This window comes from Sus scrofa, chromosome 9 (assembly GCF_000003025.6).
Source record: "Sus scrofa isolate TJ Tabasco breed Duroc chromosome 9, Sscrofa11.1, whole genome shotgun sequence".
Classification (NCBI taxonomy): Eukaryota; Metazoa; Chordata; class Mammalia; order Artiodactyla; family Suidae; genus Sus; species Sus scrofa.
This window is the reverse complement of record NC_010451.4, coordinates 1,257,977-1,269,320: the sequence shown is the minus strand read 5'-3', so window position 1 is coordinate 1,269,320 and position 11,344 is coordinate 1,257,977. Positions and strand designations below refer to the sequence as shown.

General features: G+C 59.8%; 1 protein-coding gene across 1 annotated transcript in view; it reads left to right on the top strand.

The window, feature by feature from the left end:
* TUB (tubby bipartite transcription factor) overlaps positions 9,112-11,344 on the top strand; it is a 76,389-nt gene continuing 74,156 nt past the window's right edge. The window contains exon 1 of the mRNA XM_021062268.1: positions 9,112-9,539. Within this exon, the coding sequence (XP_020917927.1) occupies positions 9,221-9,539 (319 nt within the window). The 5' untranslated portion in view covers positions 9,112-9,220. The remainder of the gene's footprint in view (positions 9,540-11,344) is intronic.

Below are 11,344 nucleotides of genomic sequence, written 5' to 3'. Positions count from 1 at the left end.
ACTTAAGATGTGTCTTCTTGGCAAATTCAGGAATTCCGCACAGTGTTGATAACTGCAGTTCCCTCCTCTTGAGAATTTGTTCTTCTTGCGTAACTGAAACTCTGTGCCTTTGGGCATCATCTCCCCACTTCCCTCCTCTGGCCCCTGGTAACCGCCATCTACTCTCTGCGTCGGTCAATGGGACTGTCTTAGATTCCGCATGTAAGTGACGCTACTCAGGAACTACCTTTTCGTGTCTGCCTTGTTTCTCTTAACCTGATGTCCTCTGGGTTTATCCATGTTGTCCCGAGTGGCAGCGTTCCCTTCTTTTTTGAGGCTGAGTACTATCCAGATGTATGATTTTTATCCATTTATGGGTCTACAGACATTTAGGTTGCTTCCAGATCTTGGCTGTTGTGAATAATGCTGCAGTGAACATGGGGTGGAAATAGCCCTTTGGGATCCAGATTTCTCCTTTTTCTGGGTAAACCCCGAAGTGGGATCATGTAACAGTTCCATTTTTAACTTTCGGGGGAACCTCCGTACTGCTTTCCACGGTGACTGCACCGATTCGTGTTCCCATCAGCAGTGTACAGAGGTTCCCTTTTGAGAACGTCCTTTGGAGCACAGCACTTCTTAATGTGGACAAAGCTGAACTTATCTTTTGTGTGTGTCTGTCATATTTGCCAAAATCCACCGCCAGATCCAAGGTCATGAAGACTTAGCATTTCTTCCTTCTCCGTGGTTTGTGGTCTTAGAGCTTATACTTAGCTCATTGATTTGAGTTACTTTTTGTCTACGGTCTCAGGTGGGGGTCTGACTTCATTCCTCTGTGTGTGGAAATCCAGCTATCCCAGCACCGTCTGTTAAAGAAATGATTTCTCTCCCCATGGAATGGACTTGCCAGTGCTCTGGTGAAAAATCAGTAGGCCATATCTCAATTCAAAACAAGTTTTTTAAATAAATTGGCCATAGATACATGGGTTCCGGACTCTCACTTGCAGTCCGTTGGTCTCCGTGTCTGTCCTTCTGCCAGTATCTCACTCTTTTGATTACCGCAGCTTGGTGATATGTTTTGAACATGAGGGAAGGACGGGGAAGCGAGAATGACCTGTCCTGTCTGTCCTAAGCATGTCTAGGGAGGCTGTGACTCCCCAGAGCCTGGTCCCTGAGATGGTGCAAAGGAGCTATTAGACAGACCTGGTTCCAATCTCAGCTGCACCTCTTGGCAGCGGTGTAAATGCACCGTGAGGGTTGGTGACGAAAGTCATACCTGCCACCTGTGAACATAAAAGAAACAGAGACCAGAAAGTTTCAAAATGCAGCAAGTAGGTAGTTGTAACTTCCTGCCATCTCAGCCTCCCTGCCCATAAGGTGTGCTGATGGTTTTCTCACGGCGAAGGGTCCCCGGGAGAGCCGGGTGAGATCCTGCTCGTGAACCCTTGCGGGGAGGGGAGGGCACTGTGGACTGGCAGAACCCCACCACCCCCACACCCGGTTCACCATCGGTAAAGTGCACCTCCTAGCCTAATGGGCCTGGCGCTTACTGGTGACCAGGGGCCACCCTGGCTCGGGGTCTCTGCGACACACCTCGCCCCTTGCTTCCCACATGGGGCGCGGAGCTCTGGTGATGCTCTCGGCGCAGGTGGGTCTCGATCAAATCAAGAAAGTGGCCTCATTCCTCCTGCACAAGGAGGCCTTTTAAGTTTAAGGCTGACTTTACTGCTACAAGAGAAAATAGGTGCTTCTGTTTTCAAAACATAGGCTCTGCTGTCACAAGAAAAAAAAAAAAATCAGTCTTTCCTGGTTCTTACTGTTTGTGTTTGGTTTTTTGGGTTGTTGTCTTGGCCACATCCATGGCATGTGGAAGTTCCTGGGTCAGGGATCAAACCTGTGGTACAGCAGGACTTTTCTGTCCGATGGAACCTGGCAGTTGGGTGGTTCCTGGGTACAGGGAGGAATGTAGTGACCCGGGCAGGAGGAGCGCCCTGTGAGGGGAGGAGGCAGCAGCGGTCGGGGCTGGAGGGAGGCAGGCAGTCCGGGGGTTGCAGAGGCTAATAAAGTCCCAGTGGGCACCACTGGGGCCGGCCGGGGAGAGGGCACAGCTCTAGGACCTCCGGGCCAGGGACAAGAAGCGAGGTGCGACGGGCACTTTGGGAACCTCAGGCGGTGCCCAAGGCACTGGGACCAGGTTCGGTTTCCCCAAAAGGGCCTAAGCCTTTAGCCCCAGTGGCGAAATCACAGGTGAATCAGGTTGCTGAACAGAGAGACCCTCCCTTAGGACCTGTCGAGAGACCTTTGCAGAGCCATCTCCAGTCCCCACGGCTCGCGGGTCCCTACGCACGGGGAAGCTGGGGGACTGGGCAGGAGCAGGGCAGACAGGCCCATCGCTGCGGCCTCTAGGTTCACAGGCAGGCAGCTGAGGCTGAGCTCAGGAAGGCGTGCGTCTGCTGTCTGCCCGCGGGTTGGATGGAGCAGGAAGCTGTGTTGCCCAGAGCAGCGGGGAAAGGCGTCCGCAGTCCGGGAGTAGACTCTGCCTGTCCACGCATCCCGATACTGGCTCCGGGCACGTCGCCTGGCTCTCGGGCCTGTTTCCCCTGAAGCTGGACCAGGTGACAAGCACGGTGGTTGCGGTGTCTGCGAGTACTTGACCTCTGGCCTCAGGGAGGAAAGGCCGGGGTGGAGCCAGGAGAATAGTGGGGGCTGGGTTTGGGGGCCTTGGCCACGGCGGCGCCCGCTTGGGTGTTGCCGGGCAGGGGAGGCTGAGGGGTGCCGGGTGATGGGAGACCCTGTGATGTTCCAGATCTTTCAGGGTAGAGCTTCTTCTTCTGATGGACCTGCAGCAAGACAGACCCGGCCAGCTGGACCGGGTGGGGCAGATGGGGGAGGGTCCGGGGGTCCTCGGAGGAAGAGCGTTGGAGGGAGCTGGCGAGGGGGGTGGTCTGTCTCCCACGTAGCTGGAATGATGGAGGCTCCGGGGGATCCGGGGTTGGGAGAGTAACCAGTCATGCGTGCGAGGCAGGGACTTCTGCGGGCCTTTAGCACGTGTCCCACGGAGGCTTAAAGTCGTCAGCCACTGGGGTCTCCCAGGCAGGGCACCAGATGCATTCAAGCAAAAGCAGAAAGACCCTGGGTTCGGGGACGTCGTATCTGTGCCCAGAGAAGAAAGGAAGGGCCAGCCCTGCCCAGGCCCGCAGTCTGGGGAACAGTCGCCAAGCTCGGGGCACCGGTTGCTGTCGATGGCTTGATTCCGGAGCGTACTGCACCTCGGGGACAGATGAAGGCACCTGAGCCTGGGTCCTGTCGGGGAGAGTCTGGCTCCGCAGGTGCTTGTGGGAGTCGCCTTCTGTGCTTTCCATGCTGAGCAGGTGTGTGTGTCCAGTCAGCCCCCCTCTGAGGTCTTGGGCAGACTCTCTGGTCTTCTCATCTGAGGATGAACCAAAAAAACCCTGCAGGTGTGCGTGGGGGGCGGGGGCGGGGGTCCGTGGGGGGCGGGGAGTCAGCAGGATTTAGGGGGCCGCCTGCCTGTGCTGTTGCCACGGGAGGCAGATTTCCGCAGGTGAAGGACGCCAGAGAACCTGCTAGAGAACCCTGCCAGCCTGCGTGGCACCTAGTGTCGGCATGAGGGGCAGGGTTCAGGTCAGGGAGCCTTTGAAGCAAGGGAGGACCTTCAGCTGGTGACAGGGATCTAGGAGAATCTTCTTACAGGGTCACATTCCTCAGCAAAGATTTAATCCCAGCCTGGCCCTGCCTCCTCCGTGCCCTCCCCAGCACTGCAGACCAACTAAATTCCACGCCCAGAAGGCCCTGGACACAGACAGGGCACAGCCCCTGCACCCCCCCATCCCACCCCATCCCACCCCGTCTGGTTTGCCCTGGGGGACATTCTGGAGGGCGTTCCCTCCTCTCCAGCGCCAAGGGGCAGAGAGCAGGTGTAGGGATGGGTTGGGCTCTGCTGAGAGGCTTCTGTGAGTGTCTTTCCCCGTGTGCACAGCTGCGTGTGTGCACCAGGAAGAGTCTATCTGAGGTGGGCGTTGGGCCAGGGAGTGTGTGCACTGCTGTGTGCATTGATGAGCGTGTGCATCTCTGCAGCGAGGGGGGTGTGTGCCGCCAAGAGTGGTGGTCTGAACAGAAGAAAGGGTAGGGGAAAAACTGTAATTGTAATGTATACATGTAAGGATAACCTGACCCCCTTGCTGTACAGTGGGAAAATAAATAAATAAATAAATAAATAAATAGATAAATAGCTTTCAATTCTCTAAAAAAAAAAAAAAGAGTGGTGGTCTGTAGGTGTGTGCCCGCGGTATGCATTTGAGCGGAAGTGGTGTGCTGGAGAGAACTGACTCTGTGTGTGTGTGTGTGAGAGAGAGAGAGGGTGAGGGGCTGGCCAGCTCCCTCCTACTATCTTTGGCTCTCTGCCTGGCCTGCTGGGGGGACTGGGAAGTGGAAGCAGGATGGGCTCGCTGGCTTTCCCTTGGCCTAGGACCAGCAGGCTTGGGCCATGAGCCTGAGCTGACAGCGCCTTTGCCTGGGGCAGTTTCTGCCCTGCTGGTGGGCTGTAGGAGCCCTGTGACCCACCAAGGCCCCCTGGGAGATCGGAGGTGCCCTCCCACCCCTCCCCCACTCCCCCACTTCTGCTTAGCGCCAGGGAGGTGGGAGGGGGTGCTGAAAGGTGCAGGTGTGGCCTTGGCCAGTGAGCGGCGGGCAGTGGACCCGTCTCCTGCCACCCTGGCGCATCCCCAAAAGAGCAGGGAGCGGGACCCTGCGTCGGCCACGCCTGAGGGGCTCGGGGCGATCCGGGCCGCATCAAAGTTGGATGAGACCGCACTGCCTCGGCGCGGCCTCGATACCATCTTGCTAGGTCTCACTTTTAGTGTAACTGGAGCGCCCGGGGACCAGGCTGAGCCGGTGACTCACGATCTTCTCGCGACGGCGCCACCTGCGGGGGGGACCGGGGCTGGGGTGGGGAGGCTGGCGCAGGCTCGGGTGTTGTGTCCGGGACCGGGTGGGGGCGGCCCGGCCCGGCCCGGCCTCGCGGGGCAGGGGTGGGTTCCGACCTGGCCTGTCCGCGGCCCGCGGGCCGGTGCCGGGTTACACCTCCGCCCAGCTCGGGCCCCCTCGCCCTCCCCGGGGTGTCATCTGTCCAGCGGCGGCGTGTCCTTCGGGCAGCTCAGTCCCATCCCCCAGCCCAGCTTTGGGGATTTGCTGCTTGGGAAGGAGCTGGAGGGGCATCAGCTAGACGGAGAGAGACCCCCTCGGGCAGGAGGGGGAGCAGCCGCCACCGCGCAGAGCCTCCCCCAGCAGGTGAGTGTGGGCGCCTGTGCGCTGGGGGCCGGGGAGGGGGGGCAGCCCTGGGATCCAGGGGCCCCACCAGCCAAATACTGATCACCCCGACCTTTTCTCGTCCAGCGCCTGTACCTTAACCCTCTGAGAGCAGCCGCAGCCTGGCCAGGAGGCAAAGTGGGCCGGGAGTCCCTTGAGCTCCTGGTCCCGGCTGGCAGCCTTTGGGATGAGGTCAGGGCGTAGTCCTGGGTGGTCGAGCGTGCGCAGCCGCGCCCGTGGGCAGCGCCTTCCGACTGGATGCGCAAACCGTGTGGGCGGGCTGGCAGCCCCTTTGGGTAAATAGCTGATGGGACCCAGGCCCAGCTGTTGGTTTCCACGCTGTGGCTGTTTTCACACCACCACCCCTGGGTTGGGCACAGCTCCGCTTGCAAACCTAAGGCATTTACTATCTGGCCCTTGAAGGAAAGGTTTATCCCCCTTCACGGGCACCCCCACACATCTGGCTGACCCCTGGCTGAGGGCTCTCCACACCTGGGAACCTTACTCTGGGGACTGCTCACCTCCGGCCCCGCCTCCACTGCTTCCTCCAGTGGGAGGGGAAGCAGGCTTGGGCAGCAGGCAGGTGTGACAGCTGAGGACCAAGGGCTCAGTGCCCACAGCACCATAAGCGACCCCAGGCCGAGAGTGAGCCCCTTCCTAGGCTGCAGGAGTGGTGAGTTAGCTAATGGTGAGCACAGCTTCTCTGAGACCCCAGATCTCTAGAGCCACTGAGAGCGTGACCAGGTCAGTTCTGGGTGTGGCCTTCCTGACACCTCTCCTCCCTGGGTCAGGCCAGGAGCAGGGGACAGAGCTGAGGTCCCAGTAGAGCAGGGGGGAGACACTGCTGAGTGAGCAGATGATAATAGGGCACAGGTGTGCCCTGAAGGGCCCCGGGGGCTCCAGAGGCACTGCCCCTCCTCTGCCAGCTCCCCTGGGGCAGGCCCTGGCCCGCCGTGCCATCTTTTCTCCAAGCCGCAACCCTCTGAGAACAAAACTCAACCTCTTTCGTTGGTTCCTCTTTGCACAGCTGAGTTCAGGGATCTGTTTTCAGGGCACTGCGGGGGCAGAGGGAAACCCCACAGCCTGAAAACAGAGCTGCAGTCCTGCCATGCTCCCACTAGGTGGCACCCTTAGGCGCCGGCTCCCTCGGGGACCAGCCCTGGGTGCCCCCTGCTCCCTGTTCACGGTCCAATTCCAGCCGGAAAGGCTGTGTCACACACACTCTGAATCCCACTAGGCCTGGCCAGCTGCCTCTGTCCCTGAGGCGGTTCATCGAGGACACCCCCAGACTGCAGTTCCGGGTGGTGGGGGAGGGGCCGTTAGGGACACCCTGCAGGTGTGCTGATCTGACCTCACCTGCCTGCTTATCCTCCTCCCACAGGGCAGCTGGGGGCAGGTGTCCTACTCCCCTTCGGGCCACAGGCCTGGCCCAGCGAGGGGCAGAAGGTGTGGGTGTGGGTGATGCGCAGGGAGCCTTGTCATCCCTGCTGACCACATGGCGTGTCCAGCCACCCTGCGGGGAAGCCAGGGGCAAGGGCCCAGGCAGGAGAGCATCTGGGAGGGGAGCTGGTGCGGGGACAGGGGTGGCCTTCCCTGCTCTGTCGCGTTCTGGGTGGTGCCAGCATCTAGGGGCCGTCTGCGTAGGAGGAGGGCCGCTGAGGAGACACAGGCGAGGGCTGGAGATTGCTCGTTTCCAGGCATACCTGTGCTCGCCTGGCACTGGGAGCAGGAACAGGCTCATTGGGGTGGTGACAGGCTGGGGTGGCCCTAGCACCTGTGGTGGCCTTGCCACTCTCACTTGGCCCCAGCTCGGCCCATTCCAAGCACCCCTCAGTCCAACAGGGAACCACTGGTGGCCGTCCAGGGGTCCCAGATAGAGGCTTAGGGGGTGCGTCTGTGTAGGGGAGGGTGTCCCCGAGGAGGTGGCAGTGCCAGTGAGGTCTGAGGTCTGGACTCTGCGAGGAAGCTGTGGATGACGGGCGGCGATTCTGTTGACTGTGTCCTTGGGGTCAGGGAGGCCAGGCCAGCTGTGCTCTTGGGAAAGGACCCCTCGCGGAAGCCTCTCCCTGAAGGCGTGCCGCCGACATGCAGGTGCCATTTCTCTGCCTAGAGCAGCCTCCAGAGTGAGACTGGCATCACTCCCCAGGATAATTACTGGTTTGCGTTTGATTTCCATTCAAAACAGTAATCCCAGCCTGAGCTGGTGTCAGGTCTGAAGGTTGATAACTAGTAACATTCAGCAGCAGCCTCTCAGCTTCAGGCAGTTACAGCTCACCTGCCTTCGCGCTCGAGGGCGTGCAAAACTGCCAGCCTCTTCCCTGCCCGCCCCCTCCGTTCCCCTCTTCTTCTCTCGTCCTCTCCCCTCAGCAGCCAGCCTGAGGGAGGGCAGGCGACGGGGGCCACCTTCTGCGTCACTGGCACCCTGGAGGTGGGGCCCCGTGTGCGCACCAGGCACCTGTGCTCCCCGATTGCAGCCTTCATGTTGCAGCCGGTTAAAATCTGCATCTGGCTCTGTCAGAACTGAGAGGCGTCCCTGCAGTCTAGTGAAGCCGTGTCCGCTGGGGACCTGTCACACGAGGGCATCACTCCTGCCCTGACTCAGTCTCTGCTTCCTTCCAGGCCTGAGACAAGCGAGGCCTTTACCTCAGGTACAAAGTTGAAGCTCAGTGAGCTGGATAAATAGTATTTTAATGCAGTGATTTAAAAACACCAAAATGAATTTGCAAAAACACCCGTAATGAACAGATCACATTTTTAATCAAGGCAGAATCCAAACCTGGAGAGCAGGGCTTGGCCTGACCTGCTTCACTCTCATTCCAGGCCTCCAGGACCCTGGCTTTGTGGACAAGGTTGATATTTTGTCGGGGATATTTTTGCACCCATTTTGATTTGAATACGATTTATCTCGATCACTGGGTTTTTTGGTAGTTCCTTAAATTTGGCGCCCCAGGCGAGTGCCCCCATTAGCTCACCCAGTCTCGGCCCTGCACTCCCCCATCTCCTGTCCGGCCCCCCCACCCGTGCTCCCTTCCGTTCTGCGGCTTCAGGTTGGCTGTGGCTGGGGGGAGGGGGCTCAGCTTCTCTCTGAGGCGCGGCCCCTCCCCTCCGAGGGCTGGCCTTCCGGGTGCCCATCCTCCACCCCATCCCTGCGTCGTTTTCTGCACCTTCGGGAGGACCTGCTGGTTGCCATGGTAACTGCTGTGGTACCTGGAGGATGGAGCACCCGGGTCTCCCCGCATGCCTGTAACGGGGTCCAGCCAGGGCTGGTGGTGCAGGCGTCCCTGGTGCCAAGGTCTCAGGACGGGAAGCTGAAACATTGCTGGACAGGTGTGGACACAGAGAGAATTACATTCCCCTGAATCCCTCCCGGGCAGGGGCGGCAAGGAAAACTGATGCTCGGTCAGTGACGGGAGGTGAGAGGCAGAAGTAAGCACGTGCCGGCTAACCTGCCTCCGGCAGCGAGTGGGTTTAATTCACTGGGGGGCTTTGGTTTTGCGGAACAGGATCTTTCGGGGAGGAACAGCTGTCCCTACCCTCCTCCCCCCCACCCCCCACCCAGGCTGTGCTCCGCGTGTCTAAGGGTTAAAGACACGTTTCAGAAAGGTCCCCGTTGAAGGGGTGCCCAGGACTCCGTCTCGGGTCTGGACCTGAGGCATTGTCGTGTCCGGGTCCAGGTCCCTGGCTGCGCTCAGTGGTCCGATGCTTTTCCGGGGGTGGCGTGAGGGTCTCGGGCCAAAAGCATGGGAAGCAGGTGTGACACAGAGAGAATTACATTCCCCTGAATCCCTCCCGGGCAGGGGCGGCAAGGAAAACTGATGCTCGGTCAGTGACGGGAGTAGCCTTGCTGTCCTGCTGCAGCCTCTCCCCACTGAGGCCCCACTGCGCCGCTGAGCTGGCGCCTCCCCGACACCCCCTGGCCATGGGTCATCCAGCACCTACTTGGCCGCTTACTGGGCAAGTCTCTCTCCATCTGAGCCTCGGTTTCCTCGTCTGGGAAATAATGCTAGTGCCCACCTTTGAAGGCTGTGCTCACCATCAAAAGGGCCCGGAAACTGCCAGCTTCTGTGATGGGCGGCAGAGCCACGTTCTGTGGGCGCAGGAGGACAGAACTAGCATCGCAGGAAGTGAGTCTGAGCTTAAAGGGAGGCAGACACTGCCAGCTGCAGGCGGAGGGACCACTCTGGAAAGAGCGAGAACCCTGGCCTGGAGGCGGGCGAGCGGAGGTGTGATAATCCCAGGTCGGTCAGCTTAGCTTCCCGCGGGCCGAGGCGGTGTGACCCTTGGGGTCTGTCCAGCCCTGGGCTGCCGTGACTCCTCTTGCCTGTCCTTCCCGTCCTCCCCCCAGGGGCTCAGGCCGCTGGGCCCACGGCCAGCCTCGAGGTGAGGGTGGGCCTCCTTGGAGGAAGCTGGCTTCGCCTACGGAGTTTTTCCCGGTCCACAGTCCCGCGGACCGAGGTATGAACCTGAGCGCTTGGGCAGGAAGGGGAGCAGGGGAGGCTGTGCTGGTCTGAGCATCCGCTTTGAGATGCCCTATGACTCTGGCTCCATCCTGCCCAAAGCAGGACCAAGACGTCCGGAGGAAGTTCCTGAGAGATGGAGGCTGTGGTTTCCGGTTCCAGGCGGCCACAGCCACACACTTTCACACCAGGAAGCTGCTGCATGCAGTACGTCCGCATTTTGTGCTGCCTTCCCCATGCTGGCTTTAGAGTTTAGGGGCATGTGTCAGTGTGCAGATAAGATCAGACTGGAGTGGGGAGCCTGGCTCCAACCCCTCCTCCCCCGAGCCTGCTACTCCCATCCAGGACACAAAGGGCAGGGAATGGGACGCCACTCAGGGGACGGTCTGCGGGGTGCTGTCCTCTGGAGGCCACGACATTTGACAGAATGGGCTGACCTTTGCACTCTCCTTCCCGGCCACGTGCCATCCCCCCACAGCCCTTGGGGCCAGGGGCTCCGGGGTCCCCTCAGGGTGGGATCAGCAGTGTCTGGTTTTGCAACTAGGTATCATTTTCAGATCAGCAATTTGAAATGGAATCCGAAAGAGTCCTCCGTACTATTCTAAGCTCTCTTTGAGAATCTGAGTTTCATTTTCACAAGGGTGAAGCAGAGGGTGGATAAGAAAGGGGGCAGGCGAGACGGGGGTGAGGGAGAGCAGCAGAAGGCGACGTGGGCAGGGGGTGGACGGAGGCCTGGTAGAAGCGGAGGCTAGAGGGCTGCCAGGACCTGGGCAGAGGAGAGCAGCCTAGACTCTGCCCCGAGGCAGCGAGGAGCTTCTGAAGGGCTTAGGTAGGGTCAGGGGGCGTGATGAGATTGGCACGCATGCTCACTCTGTGCCCGCTGGAGGGTGGATCTGAGACGAGCTCCGTGGAAGGGGACACCCAGATCTGGGCAACCAACAAGGATGCTCCACAGAGGATGTGGGCCTCAGGAGGGGGCGGGGGGCTGCGAGATGCTTGATGAGGGCTTGATGGCTGTCTGTGCTGGCGGAGGAAGGTGGGCAGGGCAAAGGGGAGTGATGACGACGCTTAGAAGGGCTGCGTGTGTCACGCTCAGAGACAGGACGTATAGGGCGAATACTCAGACCCAGGAAGTCCCAAGCTGCATACCACGTGTGAGGTTTTGCGGGACGTCCAGGGGCACGTGTCCAGAGAGCAAGGAGACAGGGGGTTGGGGGGGTCTAGGGTTTAGGAGAGGCAGGAGCCCCAACCCAGGCACGGATGTTCTCTGTAAGCAGCGGGGGAGCCAAAGCCCTGTGAGGCGATAAGACCATTTGGTATCTTTAGGTGGCAGGAGAGGATGAGAGGCTGGGGACACAGACGAGGAAATCCTGGATCCCGCATTGGTCCCTCCATGGCACAATGTGTGTGTCCCCAGCACAGAGCCTGCCTTTGACCCCTGGCTCAGGGCTGGCTACAGAGACGGCATCAGCAAATATGTGTGGCTCTGGTTCCTCCAGATGGGGCCTTTGTCCTCAGCGCACCTGGCTCTGCCGGGGTTGCTATAGTGACCACAGATGCAGGGATACGTGGTCTCTGTGTTGTCA